General features: G+C 41.2%; 1 protein-coding gene across 2 annotated transcripts in view; it reads right to left on the bottom strand.

Annotated features, from left to right (window-relative positions):
* bmp5 (bone morphogenetic protein 5) overlaps positions 1 to 21,204 on the bottom strand; it is a 148,615-nt gene that overhangs the window by 78,743 nt on the left and 48,668 nt on the right. The window contains exon 2 of one of the 2 annotated variants that reach the window (XM_072251092.1): positions 9,848 to 9,919. The exons of the other annotated variant lie outside the window; for it this stretch is intronic. Coding sequence (XP_072107193.1) covers positions 9,848 to 9,919 — 72 coding nt within the window. The remainder of the gene's footprint in view (positions 1 to 9,847; positions 9,920 to 21,204) is intronic. 2 annotated transcript variants of the gene reach the window in all.

The following is a 21,204-nucleotide window of genomic DNA, read 5'->3' as shown; positions in this document are numbered from 1 at the left end:
CAAATAATCAGCACATCCGTTAAAAATTCCGATTATTTTGTCTGCGTCCATTTTCCCATTGTATAGTTTAAAATAACTATCCTGTACAATATTCTTTGGGGGCAATTAAATAGGAACTTTTTTTATTTTCTTGATATACTGCCAATCTTTAAACAAGCCTCTAGCTTTATCTCAAACAGAGTTTTATGAGGAGGCAAATAAACTTTCCTGGTGAAATTTTTTGAAAAGGACTTCCAGTTTAACAATAACCACATGTATTTAATGTATTGAACTCTCATAAAGGGATCATTTGCCACAAGTAATGCCCTAGACTTCAGGTTTGACTACATTATAGATCTTACTGACTCAACATTATATTCTGCTATCTTAAACACAAAAGATTGGGCAGATGCTAGAAATCCAGAGTAACACACAGTTTACTGACCTCCCCCAGCATTTTGTATGTGTAACTCTTCATCCTGCTAACTTTTGGCTTCTATAACTATGACTAACTGGAATTGCCTTTGGAAACATTTCATGGCTTATTTAAGTTAATTACCCAATTCTTTGTCTTTCTGATCTATCAAATTTTATGTTGTAACTTAATCGCTGAGCTGCCATTAAAAATTGAAGCAATGGATTAGTACTGGTAATCAACCCCAAAATTAACTAGCTAATAAATTACATATCATTTATTTAAGAGTTTTCACTGTATGAATTAGCACAAGTTTGAAAATTATTGCTTATTCTTACACTGTCTATTTCAGTGTTACCGTTTGTTGTCTATAGGTCAACAGCACAATCTACCTTTGTTCTCTTTGTCCCACTTCCATCGGGAAGGAGGCTATGTAACATCCACACCTGGACCACCAGACTCAAAAACAGTTACTTTCCTCAAGCAGAAAGGCTGATCAACACCTCCACCCACTAACCCAGCCCTCCATACCCCCAACTGCCACTACTTCATCATTTCCCATGAGTCACCTTATGTACAGACATTCCTATGCCTAGATTTATGGATATACAATTAATCTATGTACAGGTATAGATTGATTGTATGTCCATAAAACTAGGCACAGGTATATAAGTTCTCTCATATATTTATATTTATTGTGTTTTTAAAATTATTATTGTGTTCTATATCTTACAGTGTTTATTGTGCTGCATTGCATCTGGAGTAAGGATTATGGTATTTCATTCTCCTTTACACTTGTGTACTGGAAATTATTTTAAACAATTTTGAATTGTGAATTATTGAATCTTATATGGGATGTAGGCATAGTTAGCATTGCTATTTGTCGTTGATGAGACAAGCTGCCTTCTTGAACCATGGTTCACGGTGTCTAAGTAATGTTAGGCAGGGTGTCCCATGACCGGAGCAGAACAGTGGTGCAGTGGGTAAAGTTGCCTCACAACTCCAGACAGCCATGTTCGATCCTCACACCGGGTGCTGTACGTGAGGAGTCTGTCCATTGTCCCTGTGACCACATGGGTTTCTCGTAGGTCCTTCAGCTTCCCCACACATCCTTTCAAAACAGGTTAGTAGGGTATGATGGGGTTGTACTAACAAAAGGTCTTGGATTCCTCTCCATAGATACTGCCTGACATGCTGAGTTCCTCCAGCATTCCGTGTGTGTTACTCCACCATCCAGGCCTTGCTCTCTTCTCACTGTTGCCATTGGGAAGGAGGTGCATGAGCCAAGAACAGTCATTACCCTTCAACCATCAGGCTCTTGAACCAGCATGGATAACTTCACTCACCCCAACAGTGAACCTATGGACTCACTTTCAAGGACTCTACAACTCATGTTCTCAAAACTATTTATTACATATTTATTTATTATTATTATTTTATTTTTATTTTTGTGTTTGCACAGTTTGTCGTCTTTTGCATATAGCTTATTTCTCCCTCTGCGTTTGTGTAGTTTTTGATTGATTCTACCGTGTTTCTTTGTATCGAATGTAAATGCCTGCAAGAAAATGAATCTCAGTGTGGTATATAGTGACATATACGTACTTTGATAATAATTTACTTTGAACAATGAACTTTGAACTTGACCGGGCTTCAATAAAGGAACACATTCTTAATAACACAGGGCATCATGGGAATCAATGCAAGTGGAGAATTTAATATTTTGATCTTCTTTCAGAACCCCCATCCCTACCTCCTCCCAATGCATCCACATAAAAAATGTAGATTTCTTTCCAGGTCACTTGAGGGTTCTGGAGTTACTACAGTTGCAGTAATTTTGTTAATTTGAACCAGAGATCCAAAATATGAAACATGCTGTGTGACAGAGAAGCTGCAGACAACCGTAGAAGCCTGCACTGTGGGTCAGGGGTCAAAGTTACCTCAATGAAAGAAGTTTGTCTTCTTACACACATTGGTTGTTTGTCTGCCTTTGTTTGTGTGTAGCTTTTCATTGATTCTATTGTGTTTCTTTGTATCTACTGCAAATGCCAGCAAGAAGATACATCTCAGTCTGGTATATAGTGATAAATACATACTTTGAATTTTGAACTTTCAACATAGCTTGCCATTGCCTGCTCAGGCTGAAAGCTAACCATTCAGCTAAGGCATACCACTCAGGGACTTGTGCTGATATTATTTTGTGACTGTAGATGCTACCATAACTCTATGTGCTGTGTGTGACTACTTGTACTGTGTTTTGCCGTTGGCTCCAGAGGAATGCTGTTTCATTTAACTGTAGACACTAGAATGCTGGGATGGTAATTAAACTTGAACTTCAATTTGAACTTCAACTTGAACTAAAGAGCTCCAGTTCCAAAGGTACAAACGTTTGTAGATGAATTCCACAATATATCCAGCAGGCTGCTGTTTACTGATTACAGCTTGGCATTCAACACCATCATCCCCTCAGTACTGATCAACATCCAACACGCTTCAAAACCTGGGCCTTGTACCTCCTTTTGTGCAACTGGATCCTTGACTTCCCCAGCAGGAGATCACAGTCAGTGTGGATGGGAAATAACATCTCCTCCTCGATGACAATCAACACAGGCTCAGCTCAAGAATGTGTACTTAGCCCACTGCTCTACTCTCTTACATTCATGACTGTGTGGCTAGGCACAGCTTTGCTAGAAGACACATACTCAATGTTTTCGGAACAGCTTCCTCCCCGGGATCACGGGATCAATGAACCCGTGAATACTACCTTCCTATTCGTCTTTTGCTCTGTTTACTTATGTATTTCTGTAATTTGTTTCCGTCTTGCATTGTACTGCTGCCACAAAACAACAAATTTCACAACATATATCAGTGATAATAAAACTGATACCTAACCTACTTAGAAAATTTTAAAAAGTTAAATATATAAGAATATATAAGAGTATCTCTGGAGTTTACTGCTAAGATTTCCATTCTACTTACAAGGAAGGCCAGGAGATTTCACCCTTTCAGCCAGGAGCGACTTAAGTTTATAAGTTTAGGAATCAGAATGCACACTTAGCATATATAAGTAGGTCTAAATGGCCTCTGGTCATTATGATGCTAGCATCTGTAGTAAATATTACATGACTACGATAACGGCTTCCAATTAACTATTTTTCAATTAAATTAATTTGCATTAAATGAAGAGCACACTGTGAATTTCGTGAAGCTCTGTAAACCTGTTGCACCAACAGAATTTCTTTGGTGAAAGGACAGAGGATAAAAGGTAAAAGTGACAGAAATAAGAGATTCTGCAGATGCTGGAAAATCAAGAGCAACATGGAGGAACTCAGCAGGTCAGGAAGCATCTATGGAGGGGAAAAAATAGTGGACATGTCAGGCCGAGTCCCTTCATCAGGACTGGAAAGAAAGAGCGAAAATGGCAGATGGCAGACTAAGAAGGCAGGTTCAGGGGGAGAGGTACATGCTGGCAGTGATAGGTGAAGCCAGGTGGTGAGTGGTGGGGTAGAAATGAAGTAAGAAGCTGGAAGGTGATAGGTGGAAGAAGTAAAGGACTGAAGAAGAAGGAAACTGACAGGAAACGAGACTGGAGCATGGGAGAAGGGGAAGGAGGAGAGGCAGTGAGCAGTTGAGGAGAAGGTAAAGATAAAATCCTCCAGCAAAGCCAGCTGCAGGTTATCTGCAATGTGTGGCAATTCTTGCCACTGATAATGAACTGGTCTTAAGTTAGTTAAGGACCTTGTGGAAACTGGACATTCAGTACTCAACTTATTCAGTAAACATACTTTGTGCATTCTTTTAGTCAACCCAACTGTAAAATAAATAGTTGAAAAAAATGAAGCCAAAAATCATTTCCATCCTTAAACCCGCTCAGTTGTTAATGGGATTTATGAATTCTTACACAAATTATTCTGGTGTAGTTAAGTATGTATATTTGTTATTCCTTGTAAAGCTTCCTGCCTATGTCTCTCACACAGACCAAGTTTAACTCTTGCTTGTGAATTTGCAAATAATTTAGATTAAGTCGATAGGATTTTTGCCTCAAAAGTTTGGAATTCTTGACCTTTCCCACAGGAGGTGGGTGTCCGAACACTGAGAAGAGATCCACTGATAGAGTTGAGACTGTTATTTACTCGTTTTGCGCTCTAATACTGCTTCATCATTCTTTAATTCCTGACTGTTGTCTCCTTCACAATGTCACTTCCCTTGTTGGATTACTTCCAACCCTCAATTCTGCTTCCCTACGAAGTCATTGAAAGGCAGAAGTCACTCAGCAGTGCGTGTGGATATGATAACAGATGATAGTTGGAGGAGATCACCTGTCATAAAGTCATGAAGAGATACAGCATGGAAACTGTCACACCAAGCCATGCCAACCACCAAACATCCATTTACACTAATTTAGTATTACAGGACAAGAAAAGTTCAAAGTTCAAAGTAACTTTGTTATTAAAGCACATATACGTCCCCGTATACTACCCTGAGGTTCATTTTCTTGCAGGCATTCACAGCAGAACATAGAAATAAAATAGAATCAGAATGAAAACCTACCCACAGACGAAGACTAAAAACAACCAATGAGCAAATACAAAAATAATAGAAAATAAATAAATAAATAGATAGATAGATAGATAAATAAATAAATAAATAGTTAATTAATTAATTAATGCTGAGAACATGAGTTGTACAATAGATTCCTTAAAAGTGGGTTGTGGACTCAGTTCAGTGTTGAGCTGAGTGAAATGACTCACACTGGTTCAGGATCCAGGTGGTTGAAGGGTTAAAGTGTGAGGAGCTTTTGATGGCTTTGGCCTGTACTTGCTGGAGTTCAGAAGAATGAGGTGGGTCATATAGAAACCTATCAAGTATTGAAAGACCTCAATAGAGTGGACATGGAGAGAATGTTTCCTATGGTGGGGTAGCCTAGGACCAGAGGCACAGCTTCAGAATACAAGGATGTCACTTTAGAACAAAGATGAGGAGAAATTTATTTCGCCAGAGGGTGGTGAATTTGTGGAATTCTTTGCCACAAGCGGCTCTGGTAGCCATGTCATTGGATACATTTAAAGCAGAGTTCAACAGGTTCTTGATTAGTAAGGACATTAAAGGTTATAGGGAGAAGGCAGCTTGAGAGAGATAATAAATCAGCCATGATATGATAACAGAGCAGAATTCATGGGTTGAATGGCCGAACTCTGCTCCTGTATCTTACGGCCTTATGGTCTTAAGCTGACTTGGAAACATACCACCAGTCCTTCAATGTCTAAATCCTCAGTTGCCTCCCCAACTACAGCATGAAATCGAAGGGTTGCCATGGTTTACAAGGCACACCAGCAATTTTCTCAGACACCGCCATTTTATCAAGTGTAAGTTATCGATGGGCAGTAAGTGGTGGTCTTGCCAGCAGCACAGTCCCTCCAATCAAAAAAAACAAATTTAACATGTAGGACAAGTATTTTTCTTTGATTCCAATTGAAGTATTTTTTTCCACTGGAATAAATATTTACCACCCACTGAAAATGTATAATGTTCAGAATTACATTCTCCAAAACCAGAGAAATAAAACATATGTGAAGCTCTGCTTCACGGACAATACACCTACAGTCTGTGCTTCATTAGTAAACTTTATTAAAATGTTAAAGTAAATTGTTTAAGCTGTATGAAGTTCACTCCCTTTATCAGACCAGGGAGTGCGATACAATACTGAAAAAAGCCATTTTGCTTTTCAGATCTGTTGTCTCTTTGATAGAGATACCCAATTAATCTCACACACTCCCTCTGACCTCACGGCCTGGCACGTTTCTCCTCTCAAGTGTGCCCTTCCAAGCATTATTATTGCAGTGCGTTCCAGACCATAGTAAAAAAAATTATACCTTTCTCTCTATTTGTTAATTATCATAAATCCGTAGCCTCGTTACCTGATCTTCTGCCACTGGAAAGAGTTTCCCCTTACTGAATCAAGCCACTCAGGATTTTGACTCCCTCCATTAATTTTTCCTTTAACCCTCTCTGTTCTAAGGAGAACAGCTGAGGTCTCTCCAATGTGTCATTGCTGGTAATATTTTAGCAAATCTCCTTTGTTTTACAAAACTACGAAAGTTTATTCAAGCACAAAATACAGCACCAGGGATTTACAAGACCATTAACAATCTCAAATTAAAATATGGTTACTACTAGCTATAAAATACTCAAGTCCCTGAGGGGCCCACTATTCCCATAAATCCCCCATTGTACCCATAGTGACCACATGCTCTCTCTCTCTCGAAGGACACTCAGTCACAAGCATACTTAGAGGAGCAGGCAGTTGGCTCAGAGAGAGCCCTTGATTTCCCGTTGACTGGACCCATAAATGGCCATCTTGGCCAAGCCCACCAATAGATCCCCCGTGCAACCTGCCCCCTCCTCCCCCCTCATACTCTTGCACTCAGTCCAAGAAACAGGTATTCTTCCTAAAGCGTGCTCCCTGGTGTAAGACACAAATTCTTTGTTAATATCCAACCAAAGATTTATCAGGTTTTACTTTAACACCCTTTTCCTAGCACTGACTTTTTAAAATCTACCTGTACCTGCTCCCTTTAAAACGTTTGCACAATGCCGCCCTGCCCCCACTGGATTTCTCTATTCCGAACTCTCTCCCCATTCCTCCAACTTTAAACTCAGACTGTTTTGTTTGCATTCCTAAGGCACATAATGTTTCAAAACCCTGTCAAAAGCAAGTTAATGAATCACACCAGGGGAATCCTCATAGCGAGAAAATAGCTTTCAAGGGAAACAATCAAAGTTCAAAGTTCAAAGTAAATTTATTATCAAAGTACATATATGTTACTATATACAACCCTGAGATTCATTTCCTTGCAGGCACTCACATTAAGTACAAAGAAAAAAGTAAAATAATATAATAATAATAATAAATAAGCAATAAATATCAAGGACGTGAGATGAAAAGTCCTTGAAAGTGAGTCCATTAGTTGTGGGAACAGTTCAATGTTGGAGTGAGTGAAGTTATTCCCTCTGGTTTAAAAGTCTGATGGCTGAGGCATAATTACTGTTCATCAGGTTCCTGATAAGGATATTGGCCTGAAATGTCGACTGTTTATTACTTTCCATGGAGACTACCTAACCTGCCTGACCTGCTGAGTTCCTCCAGCATTTTGTGTGTGGTGCTCTAGATTTCTAGCACCTGCAGAATCTCTTGTGTTCAGGTAAATGAAACAAGTGCGTACCCATGGAAAATTTGGTAAAGGGAAATGGATCATGGAAGCATAGATTAATGCCACATTGAAACAGGTCCTTTGCCCTGACTCCTGCATAGTGATCAAAATGCTGATATTACGCTCATATCCCCAACAAGCAACTCACTCAGCTTTGGGCACCACCGGACATTCAGCTCTCTCCCGTTGCTCTAAGTAGCTGTTTGCATGTGATAGCAGCGACAGCGTGATGCACCGCTTCGACAGGTGGCTAAACCAGGTGAGAGTAGCAGGTGGGCCTCATACTCTGTAAGGATAAGGAGATGCCTACCCTAATATGTAAAGTCAGTTCCAACAGACTAGATGAACGAGATCAAAAGTGAGATCCAATGGCCAGGAACACTGCATGGAGAGTGAAGGGCATGACAAGGCACAGACAAAATCATGCTCATCCACTCCAAATGTGAAGACCATTAGTATCACTGGACCAGGTCTTCCAAGGTCAAGAGAGTGGAACTGACCCAGTGGAATGGCATTTCCACTTTAAAATCTCTCCCACAAAGGTCTGCTGTCATTATTGGAAACAACAGAAAAACAACAGCCTATATCCCTCAAGAACTATCCATATACATGTCCAAATGTCTTTTTAAATATTCAAGGAGATTCAGATCAGGCAGAATCTATGGAGAGAAAAAACAATTGACATTTGGAGCCAAGACCCTTCATCAGCACTGAAATGTTAATTGTTTCCTTCCCTCCATAGATGCTGCCTGGCCTGCTGGGTTCCTCCAGCATTTTGTGTGCCTTACTCTAGTTTTCCAGCACCTGCAGAATCTCTTGTGTTTATCTGTTAACTGTTGTTAGTTTACCCATTTCAACCACTTCCTCAGGCAGCTCAGTCCAAATGGACACACCACCATCTGCATGAAGATGTTGCCTCCTAGGTCCCTTTTAATTCTTTCCCCTCTCACCCTCACTGCCTCATTATTCTCCTTTTGTGGGATCTACTTTCGTCTTGTAACTTGGAGTAATTCGTATGTCTTTCACTGGACACAGAATGACAAATTTCACAGCATATGTCAATGATAATTAGCCTGATTCGGATTCACCCTAGAGTAGACAGCTTTTCCCCAGGGTGGCGAGGGTAAATGCAAGAGAGCGTTATTTTGGAAGGAAGTATAGAGGGAATGTCAGACGTGGGTTTTTTACACTGAGAGTGGTGGGTATGTGCACTACAGGGGGAGTGGTAGAGGCAGATACATTAGGGGCATTTAAGAGACCCTGAGGTAGGCACATGGATTATAGAAAAATGGAGGGCCTTGGAAGGAAAGTGTTAGATTGATTTTAGAGCAGATTAAAAACTCAGCACAACATCATGGGCTGAAGGACCTGTGCTTATGCTCTACTGTTCTATTCTCTATTTGTGGACAAAATCCCAAGGTGGAAAATCAGACAAAGCAAGAGCCTCGGCCTGAAACATCGATAGATTATTCCCTTAGGTTTATTCCTACTTAGCTAAAATGGATCTGGATAGGATGCTGTCTATGATGCATCAGTAAAAAGTTGGTGAGGGTCAAAGGGGACATGCCAGATTTCTTTAGTAGAGGCACTGGTGCCCTTTCTTTCCATGACACCTCCATGGCTGGATTAGGACAGGCTAGGAGTGACGTTCACCCAAGGTACTTGAAACTTTCAACCAATTCAACCTCAGCACCATTGATGTAAACAGGAGCGAGGAAATGCCCCATTTCTTTAAAGTTTTTGACATGCAACTAACTGCCTTGGTCTGCAAAAGCTGTTCATTGAGGCCTCAACACTTAAATTTTGTTCTTGAATAAAGAGCCACACAAATTTTTGAGCTCGTTGCATTTCACGTATGCCATGACTATTACAGGAACAATAACAGAGCAGTGGGATGAAATGTTTTTACTGAGTCACGTTAACTGGCCCCACTGAGGCGGTAAATGTGTGCACTCAAATGCCTGTGCAAAAAGAAAACGGGCTTTCCATGTAGGAAGCCCATTTGATTCATCTATCATCAGGAAGGAGATACAGAATTCTTAGGCTGCACCCCACCAGGTCTGGGAACAGTTATTACTCTACAACCATTATGCTCCTGGACCGTTGTGGATAACTCCACTCACTGCAGCACTAAGCTGATCACCAGACACAATCCCTGGACCCTACAACTCATGTTCTCAGTATTATTTATTTATTATTATTCTTTGTTTATTTTTATATTTACACAATTTGTCTTCTTTTGCACCTTGGTAGCTTGTCAGTCCTTGTTTGTGTTTTCCATTGATTCTATTGTATTTCTTTGTTCTACTGTGAATGCCTGCAAGAAAATGAATCTCAGGGTAGTATTTAGTGGCAGATACATACTTTGATAATAAATTTACTTTAAACTTTGAACATTGATTCACCACATGATCAGCTGGCTGCATACACACTTGTCACTTTCTCACAATCAATCTGATATGGTTCATATACTTTCAGCAATGGATTCTTCAGCAACTGACCACACCACGCTCCACAATTTCATCTCCGCAGTGTTCTATTTTCTTCTGGCCATTGAACCGGACATGAACTGTGAGCTGCATTACACAGAAGTGGACACTTACATGCCAACCGACACTGACCCCACGTGCCTGCATTAGGACTGCATGCTTCTATGCTTTCTATATGCTGTATGTATTATGGAGAATCAATAATCAGCTGTGGCAAGGTACCAAAGAGGTTAGCACAATCGCATTTCTATGCAAGCGATCCCCAATTGACGGTTCAATTCATGCTGCTGTCTGTAAGGAATTTATCCATTATCCATGTGACCTCGTAGGTTTCCCCCAGATGTTCAGGTCTCCTTTCAATTTCCATGGGCATAGAGGTAAGTTGTGGGAATGTTATGTTGGCACTGAAAGCGGGGCAACCCTTGCAGGCTGCCCCCAGCATAGTCCTCACCGAGCTGATTTGACGCAAAATGACTCACTTTCCTGTATGTATCAATGTACAAGTGACAGATAAACCTAATCTTTAAATCAATAAATTATTGATTTACATTTACCACAACAAAATACAAACTTTGTACTTTAAAAAGAACTTTTACAATGTCACCTGCTATGACATGACATACACATAGAATGTGAGCCAAAAATGAACTGTTTGAGCAAAACCATACTGAAACAAACTCAAAGTTCAAAGTAAATTTATTATCAAGGTACGTATATGTCACCATATACTCTGTTCAGATTCATTTTCTTGCAGTCATTCACAGTAAAGCAAAGAAATACAATAGAATCAATATAAAACAACACACAAATGAGGACTGACAACAACCAATGTGCAAAAGAAGATAAACAGTGCAAATTTAAAAAAATAATATTGACAGCATGAATTGTAGCGTCCTTGAAAATGAGTCCATAAGTTGTGGAATAAGTTCAGGGTTCAGGTGAGTGAAGTTATCCACTCTGTTTCAAGAGCCTGATGGTTGAAGGGTAACAACTGTTCCTGAGCCTGGTGGTTTGGGACCAAAGGCTCCTGTACCTCCATCTCAATGGCAGCAGTGAGAGGAGAGCATTGCCTGGTTGGTGGGGGTCACTGATGATGAATGCTGCTTTCTTGTGGCTGTGCTCCTTGTAAGTACACTCTAGAAAGCTGTTGCCTCAGAATTATTCCCCAGTTGATAACACTAAATGGTAGCATCTGTGTATTTTACTCTGCCAATGAGATTCATTCCATTGACTTTGGAGTAGATTTCAGAGGCAGAGTACGAAGTATGGGCTCCTCACTGTGTTATATATTATAGACATCAATGGTCCAGTGTTGCGTTCTGCAAGAACAGCAACATTGAAACAAAACCATTTGAGCCCCGGTTCATTTACTGTGCCTGTGGCAATTCTGGCTTGTTGTACTCCAATTCAAACGTCAAACCTGCCCTAGCTGTCATCCCTACAGTCTAATATGCAACATTTCAAAAGCTCTGGACTCATTTCCTAAAATATACTCAACTATTTACATATTTCTTCCAAGAAGCCCTTTAAAATTACCAAGAGGAAATTGAGGAAAAGTTAAAATTAAATCCTTCAAGTTCGTGAAATATTTTAATTTGTTACATGTGCTTGTGAAATCCTATCAGCCATGAATCCAAATAAAAGCATCAGCACTTGGGGTTTGAGCAAAACCAAACTGGAGAAAAGAAGAAACTGAAAGAGGATTGAAGATATAAATTAGTAGGAAGTAGTCAGTGGAATGCACTTCTGCTTTCACTCAACAGTAAAATATTTTATCTGAATGTACTGGCCAGTCAAGAAAGCTTTGTCAAAATAAACCGGGCAAGTGGCTATAGTCATTTTGCATTACATTCCCTGAAACACAGAAAACGCATTCCAGGCAACACACACAAAACACTGGTTGAACTCAGAAGGCCAGGCAGCATCTATGGAAAAGAGTATAATCAACTTTTCAAGCCAAGACCTTTCATCAGGACCCTTCATCAACACATAGAACGTAGAACAGTACAGGCCCTTCGGCCCACAATGTTGCGCCGACCCTTAAACCCTGCCTCCCATATAACCCCCCACCTTAAATTCCTCCATATACCTGTCTATCAATTTCTTAAATTTCATTAGTGTATCTGCCTCCACTACTGACTCAGACCGTGCATTCCACGCACCAATCACTCTCTGAGTAAAAAACTTGCCTCTATTATCCCCCTTGAACTTCCCACCCCTTACCTTCTCTTGTACTGAGCAGTGGTGCCCTGGGGAAGAGGCGCTGGCTGTCCACTCTATCTATTCCTCTTAATATCTTGTACACCTCTATCATGTCTCCTCTCATCCTCCTTCTCTCCAAAGAGTATAGCCCTAGCTCCCTTAATCTCTGATCATAATGCATTCCAATAATTTTAAACTTCCAATATTGCAGCGACATTAGGCATAGAGTAATAGAACACTATAGTACAGAAACAAACCTTTCGGCCCAGCAAGTCCATGCAGATTCTGCCTAGTCCCATCGATCCGCACCCGAACCATAGCCCTCCATACTCCTCCAATCCATGTACTAATACAAACTTCTTCTAAACGCTGAAATCAAACCCGCATCTTGTTCCACTGTCACCACCCTCTGGATGAAGTAGTTCTGTTTTCCATGTTCTATAGATGTACTGTTGAACTAGTCCTGACCAGTTCCATCACAGTCTGCTTTTGGCAATTCAAATGCACAGGAAGATAAGAAGCTGCAGGAAGGAGTGAACTCTGCTCAATACATCACAGGCACGTCCCTCCCCTCCATCGGTAGTATCTACAGGAGGCGCTGCTTCAGGAAGGCAAACTGCATCATCAAACATCCCAGCCATCCTGGACATGCCATCTTGTCACAGCAACCTTCAGGCAGGAGGCACAGGAACTTGAATCCCACACCAACAGGAAAAGAACAGTTAGTTCCTTTCATCCACTCAGTTCTTGAACCAACCATCACAACTCTAATCATCACAATGTAACAACACCATGACCATTTTGATCACTAAAACAAACTTCATGTCTTTTTTCCAGTTCTCATTGTGATTTTTCTTGTAAGAGTTAGTATAATCTATATTTAGTTTGCTTTTCTTGTCATGCAGCTTATCTGAGGCTCTGTGGTAGAGGCAGATACATTAGGGACATTAAAGAGACTCCTAAGTAGGCACATGGATGAAAGGAAAATGGAGAGCTATGTGGGAGGAAGGGTTAGATTGATCTTAGAGTAGGGTAAAGGGTCGGCTAAACATTGTGGACTGAAGGGCCTGTACTGGGCTATACTGTTGTATTCCCTGTGTTCTCTGTGCTGATAACAATAAATTTGACCTCGAAACTTTTTAGCAGACTCAATGAGTTTAAAGAGATCAGGAAACACACAACCACTCAGGAGCTTGGTTCATAACTCACTCACGCTCTGAGCTCTCAGCTCACATTCCACACTAATGAGTGAGCCAGAGGCCGTACCACCAGATATCCAATCAATTTAATTACTATTATTGGTGATTTGCTGCACTTGGGCTAGAAAACGTGTGCCAACATGCCTGAGAAATCACAACATTTCCGAACAGTTTGTACCAACAGCCCTTTTGCCCAAAATGTTCACAGGGCCACAACCCAGCAGAGATTTTCCTGAACTAAACTGGTTCTAATCTGAGGCCCCACAACAGTACACGTCCCCTCAAATATAAATTCAGTAAAACAATCTGACAAACACAATTCTCCCATCAGACTGGCTCCAAATGTCAAAGAGACAGAGAGAGATAAAGCAGTAAAGGTGAGAGGAGGTAATTTAAAAAAATACATGAGGGGCAGGTTTTTTACTGCGAGAGTGTTGGGTGCTTGGAATGTGCTGCCTGGGATGGTGGTAGAGGCAGATACATCAGGCATTTTTAAGAGACATTTATATAGGTACATGAATGTGAGGAAAATGAAAGGATATGGACATTGTGTAAGCAGAATGGATTAGCTTAGCAGGCCATTTGATTACTAATTTAATTGGATTGGCATAACATTGTGGGCTGTACTGTTCTAAGTTCTGTGTTCTAAAATAGGCCCCACAGCCAATGAGTCCACATAAACCATCAAGCCCCCATTTTTACACTAATCCACTTTATGTTCCCCACACCATACAATCTCATTGGCTCACCCCATATTCACTTTACTATGATGAAATGCTATTTATAACATGTACACTCAGTGGCCACTTTATTAATGACATCTGTAAACCTGTTAATTAATGTAACTATCTAATCAGTCAATCATATGTCAGCAACTCAGTACATAAAAGCATGTAGACACGGTCAGAAGGCTCAGACCAAAGATGAGAATGGGGAAGAAATGTGATCTAAGTGACTTTGAACATGGAATGATTGTTGATGTCAGACAGAGTGGTTTCAGTATCTCAGAAAATGCTGATCTCCTGGGATTTTCACGCACAACAGTCTTTATAGTTTACAGAAAATGGTGTGAAACTAGTAGCAGTTAGGTCCTCGCTATTACAGGTCAGAGCATTAGAGTTCAGAGTTCAATTCCGGCACCATCAGTAAGGAGTTGGTACATTCCCTCCCACCCCCCATGACCGCGTGAGTTTCCTCCAGGTGCTCTGGTTTCCTCCCACAATCCAAAGACGTACAGATGAGTGGTGAATTGGTCATTGTAACTTGTTCTGTGATAAGGATAAAAAGGTGTGTTGAGGGGTGGCGCAGCTCATTGGGCCGGGAGGGCCTGGTCCGTGCTGTATCTCTGAATAAAATAACATAGTGTGGATTGTACACAAAATAAAGTTTTTCACTCTACCCCGGTAGATGGGGCAATAACAAACCAATTTACCAAATCTTAACTTACATTCACAGGGGTAAGTGACAACAGCCCTGCACAAGGCTGCAGGCTTTTGGAGGAAGTTTTCTAATCCTTAGTTCATGCAATTGCATAATTATTGGCCTTATGTAATTGTGTGGGTTGTACAAAATTAAGCACTTTATTGTTTGCAAGACTTTTATGAGTTGCATTAAGATTTCCAAATGTATTTATGTTGGAAAGTTTTCTAAATTTCCATGTTTAATCTTTTCCAAAACATTGATTCCTTTCACGCCGCCTCTTTATAAGTTACAGGGAAGAAATTCTTAATTCAGTTCTTTACAACAAACTGTACAATAAATGTATTAAAACTCACTGGTTCCTGCTGATTTTCAGAGCTAATCACCTCATAGCATCATGCAGCACTACAACTTAGAAACAGGCCCTTCAGTCCATCTAGTCTGTGGCAAACTGTTATTCTGCATAGTTCCATTGACCTACACCTGGACCATAGCCTTCCAGAGGTACACACACAAAATAGTGGTTGACCTCAGCAGGTCAGAGAGCATTTATGGAAGGGAATAAACAGTCAATGTTTTAGGCCAAGGCCCTTCATCGGGACTGGAAAGGAAGAGGGATGAAGCCAGAATAAGAATTTGGGGCAGGAGAAGGAGTACAAGCTGGAAGGTGACGGGTGAGACCAGGTGAGAAGAAAGGTGGTGGGTGGGAGTGGTATATGGTGAGAAGCTGGAAGGTGACAGGTGAGACCAGGTGAAAGAGAAGATGCCGGGTGGGAGTGGGTATTTGGTGAGAAGTTGGAAGGTGACAGGTGAAACCAGGTGAGAGGGAAGATGCTGGGTGGGAGTGGTATATGGTGACAAGCTGGTAGGTGACAGGTGAGACCAGGTGAGAAGGAAGATGCTGGGTGGGAGTGGTATATGGAGACAAGCTGGTAGGTGATAGCTGAGACCAGGTGAGAGGGAAGGTGATGGATGGGTGTGGTATATGGTGACAAATTGGAAGGTGACAGGTGAGACCAGGTGAGAAGGAAGATGCTGTGTGGGAGTGGTATCTGGTGACAAATTGGAAGGTGACAGGTGAGACCAGGTGAGAGGGAAGGTGGTGGGTGGGTGTGGTATATGGTGACAAATTGGAAGGTGACAGGTGAGACCAGGTGAGAGGGAAGATGCTGGGTGGGTGTGGTATATGGTGACAAGCTGGTAGGTGATAGCTGAGACCAGGTGAGAAGGAAGATGCTGGGTGGGAGTGGTATATGGTGACAAGCTGGGACATAAGAGATATAGCAGAAGAGGTAAAGTGCAGTAAAAGAAAGAGTCTGATACGAGAGGAGAGTGGACCATGAGAGAAAGGGAAGGATAAGGAGCACCAGAGGGAGGTGATGGTCTCGGCCCGAGACCATCAACTTATTGTTTATTCCCTTCCAAAGATGTTGCCTGCCCTATTGAGTTCCTCCAGCATTTTGTGTGTGTTGCTCTAGATTTCCAGCATCTACAAAATCTCTTGTGACTATCATAGTCCTCCATACCCTTTCCATCCACGTACTTATCCAGACTTCTCTTGAATGTTGCTATAGAACCCATACCCACCACTTCCACCGGCAGCTCAATCCACTCTCACTCCACCCTCTGAGAGGTGTTGGAGCCTCATCACCTCCAATGTTATACAACTATTACATACTCACTCGGACATAATGGGAGGAAGGGAGTTGGGAAGGAGTGAAACTGTCTTCATTTATTTATTTAGAAATACAGCATGGAACAGGCCCTTTCAGCTCACTGAGCCACAGCACTCAGCAACCCACCAATCTAACGCTAGCCTCATCACCGGATAATTTGCAAAGACCAACTAACCCACTAACAGGTACGTCTTTGGACTGTAGGAAGAAGCCAGAAGACTCAGAGGAAATCCATGTGTTCATGGGAAGCAACATACAAATTCCTTACAAACAGCACTAGGATTGAACACCAAGCTCCAACTCCCCGAGATGTAATAGCGTCACGCTAACCACTAACTCTACGCTGGCTTGTAAGTTTGAATATTCATTATCTCCAATGTACTGTCTATCTCCAGTGTGTAACTTTGTGCACATTAAGTGTATTCCAAGAAAAAAATGGTGCAATACGACAAACCCAATCCCAAAATTATATGCAAGATGGAACTGTGCACATGGTGATGTAGTAGTTACCGTGATGCTATTACAGCTCTGGGCACTGGAGTTCCGGGTTCAAATTCCAATGCCATCTTTAAATAAGTCTGTCTGTATGGGAATGCATGGGTTTCCTTAGGAGCTGCGGTTTCTTCACACAGTCCAAAGACGTACTGGATAGTAGGTTAATTGTCCATTGTAAATTGCCCTGCGATTAGATGAGTGGGTAGCTGATGGTATGGCTTGAAGGTCTGGAAGGGCCTGATCCACACTGTATCTCTAAATAAATTTACCTTATTCTCTGCTTTTCTGGGGACTGTGTCTACACATTTAACAGCTTATGCTTACACATATTCCATGTGTTCCAATGCATGTTCACTGTGTGTGCATTTTGTGTTCACATATACATACTACTGTTTTCACATATACTCTTTTCTGACCTCCTTATGCAATTGGATCCTCAATTTTCTCATTTGCAGACACCAGTCTGTTTGGATTGGCAACAAGACCTCCTCCATGACTGTGTCCAGTTCTGGTCGCCTCACTATAGGAAGGATGTGGAAGCATTGGAAGGGGTACAGAGGAGATTTACCAGGATGCTGCCTGGTTTAGAGAGTATGCATTATGATCAGAGATTAAGGGAGCTAGGGCTTTACTCTCTGGAGAGAAGGAGGATGAAAGGAGACATGATAGAGGTGTACAAGATATTAAGAGGAATAGATAGAGTGGACAGCCAGCGCCTCTTCCCCAGGGCACCACTGCTCAGTACAAGAGGACATGGCTTTAAGGTAAGGGGTGGGAAGTTCGAGGGGGATATTAGAGGAAGGTTTTTTACTCAGAGAGTGGTTGGTGCGTGGAATGCACTGCCTGAGTCAGTGGTGGAGGCAGATACACAAGTGAAATTTAAGAGACTGCTAGACAGGTATATGGAGGAATTTAGGGTGGGGGGGTTATATGGGAGGTAGGGTTTAAGGGTTGGCACAACATTGTGGGCCAAAGGGCCTGTACTGTGCTGTACTATTCTATGTTCTATGTTCTATAATCTACATCAGCATGGGTGCATCGTAAGGCTGTGTGCTTAGCCCCTGCTCTACTTGTTTTAGCACAGCTCCAATGCCATATTTAAGTTTGTTGGTGGCCGTAGGCTAAATCAAAGGTGGTGACGAATCAGCACCAAAGGAGGGAGATTGAAACTCAGGCTGAGTGGTGCCACAATAACCTCTCACAGCATCAGCAAGACCAAGGAGCTTATTGTTAACTTCAGGAGGAGGAAAATGGAAAAACTATGAGCCAAGCTTCATCAAAGATGGAGAGGGTCAGCAACTTTAAATTCCTCTCTGTTTTTATTTTCACTATTTTTATGTTTTCGGTGTTTTTATGTTCATTGCTTATTTATTTATTTATTTTCTCTTTTGTTGTCTTTTACTCATTGTTTGTTTGTCAGCTCTGTTGGGTGCAGTCTTTCATTGATTCTAACATGGTTCTTGGATTTACTGAGTATGTCACAAGAAAAATAATATCAGGGTTGTACATGGTGATATATGTACTTTGATAACAAATTTATTTTGAGCATTGAACAGGTTTACATGGAGTTACCTCTAACCAGCTTCTCTTTTACGTAGGAGCTAAGGTCAAAAGGTCAAAGACCAAGGTAAATTTATTATCAAAGTTTGTATATGTCACCACCTTTTCCCACTGAAATTTGCAGGAAAATATAGTATTACAATAGGATTTATGAAAAATATACCGGTACATAAACAAAGACTGACAAACAACAAACATGTAAAAGAAGACAAATCATGAAATTTGTTCATATTGTGCAAATAATAGAAGAAGTAGGTAAATAATACAGAACTGTGGCGTCTGTTTAGTGTTGAAGTGAGTGACATTATCCACACTGGTTCAGGAGCCTGATGGTTGCAGGGTAATAACTGTTCCTGAACCTGCTGGCGTTGGGACCTATGGCTAGTGAGTGCTTCAGGTTGATGAATAGTTACCGACTATATAGTTCATGATCTTAGTATTACTTATTTAGTTTTAAATGCATATTTTATCTTCTTTTGTCCATTGGTTGCTTGCAGTCTTTGTTTAGTTTTGCTTAGTTTTTCATAAATTCTATTGTATTTCTTTATTTTCCTGTAAATACCCACAAGAAAATGAATCTCAGTGTAGCACATGGTAACATATATGTACTTTGATAATAAATTTACTTTAACGTTTGACATATGGGTCAAGACCTTTCACCAGGACTGAAAGACAAAGGGGAGATAGAGAGTATAAAGAGGGGAGGGGAAGGGGTTCAGCAAGAGCTGGTGGTTAATGGATGGATCCAATTAAGGAGGGGTGAAAGGCAAATGGAGACAGAAGGATGGAAATTGCCACAGAGGCTGGGAGGTGATAGGTGGAAGTGACAAAGGGAGGTAGGTAATGGAATCTGATAGGAGAAGGTGGAGTGTAAAATAAATGAAGAGAAGTATACATGAGTGATGGCCAAATGAAGGGGATGGAGGAGGAGAAAAAGAAAAGGTAATGGGGTTAAGAGGAGAGAGAAGATGGAACAGAGGGGGAGACATTTTTTAGAAGATTTAGGAGTATGTTGTTAAGATTTTTGCAATAAGTTTTGGAGTGCAACTTGGAAAGGAACAAGCTACAATCTCCAGGGGTTTGAAAGAGTATGAGGCAATTACATTGAAAGATATAAGTTTCAGAGAGTGATTGACATGGTCATAGCCAAAAGACTGTTTCTGCTGGCTGCAGAGATTGGAACTGAGAGTGCGTGTGGTTAGTCTTAGGGTGAAGGATCGGTCAATTTGAATCAGGAGAAATTGTTGATGCAAGGGCTTCTGAGTGTTTGGAATTCTTTACACTTGTGAGCTGTGGGTGGTTTACTATTAAAAACATTCAAGACAAAGATCGATTGGGTTCTTAGGGAAGGGAGATATACACTTTAGGAAGGAGGCAGAAAGGAATATAAGGTAAAATGAAGGCTTACAGGAAGGAGGCAGGGAAGAGCCAATTATCAGCCACAAGCTGAATGTCAGATCAATGACCAGCATGGCCCATTCTCACTGCTCCTACTTTCTCATTAACTTGTTATAACTTATTTATCCTTTTTTGTATTTGCAGAGTTTGTTGACTTCCTCACTCTGGTTGAACACCTTAGTTGGGTGGTCTTTCATTGACTCTGTTATGGTTATTATTCTATAGACTTACTGAGTATGCCCACAATAAAATGCATTTCAGATTTGTATATGGTGATATGTATGTACCTGGATAATAACATTTACTGAGAACTTTAAACTTTTTTTTTGTGAAAGATTAACTTTATTTGTCACACGTGCATTGAAACATACAGTGAATTGTGTTGTTTCTATCAATGATCAACACAGTCTGTGGGGGCAGCCCGTAAGTGTCACCACAATTCGGGCACCAACGTAGCATGCTCACAACTTACTAACCCTAACTCGTTTGCCTTTGGGATGTGGGAGGAAATCAAGGCATCTGGAAGAAACCCACGAGGTTATGGAGAGAACGCACAGACTCCTCACATACAGCAGTGGGAATTGAACCCTGAATGCTAGCACTGCAAAGCCTTATGCTAACCGCTACGCTACTGTGCCGTCCTTCCTGAGCCTGAGGGATAAAAGGAACAAGGATCTAGAGATCAAATATTTCATTCTGGGGCCAGAATGAAACACTTAATCCCTGGATCTTTGTTTACTCCCCCCGTGAATGGCAACAGGGTTGCCGTGACATACAGCCATTTCGTAAAACCCAGATGCCTGACCAGCTGAGGGAGGGCCCCTGTTGTTTGAACACTCCTCCACAGCTTCAGAGATTGCCCAGTGAGTGCCAAGAAACCTGCTACATGTTCCAGGGCTTACTGGAAGGTGCTTTGTTTCCTGACTTCAAACTGAAACCAACCGAAAAGCTTGCCAACACCCTCAGAACCATTAGCAACCTGGTCATTGGCAGAATGCATTATGCAGCTGTTTCCTAAGGCTCTGCCAATACACAGCCCAGTTTATTCCTATACGTTTAGTAATAAGGCTGTTTAAACCAAATTAGTCACGCTAATATAGCTTATGAAAGAACTTCGATCTCTGCCAGTGTCTCAAGAGGCAGAGGTTGTTTGCCTCCAGTGAT

The sequence above is a fragment of the Mobula birostris genome, chromosome 2 (genome assembly GCF_030028105.1).
Source record: "Mobula birostris isolate sMobBir1 chromosome 2, sMobBir1.hap1, whole genome shotgun sequence".
NCBI lineage: Eukaryota > Metazoa > Chordata > Chondrichthyes > Myliobatiformes > Myliobatidae > Mobula > Mobula birostris.
The sequence above is the reverse complement of the archived record's forward strand: the minus strand, read 5'-3'. Positions and strand labels throughout refer to the sequence as shown.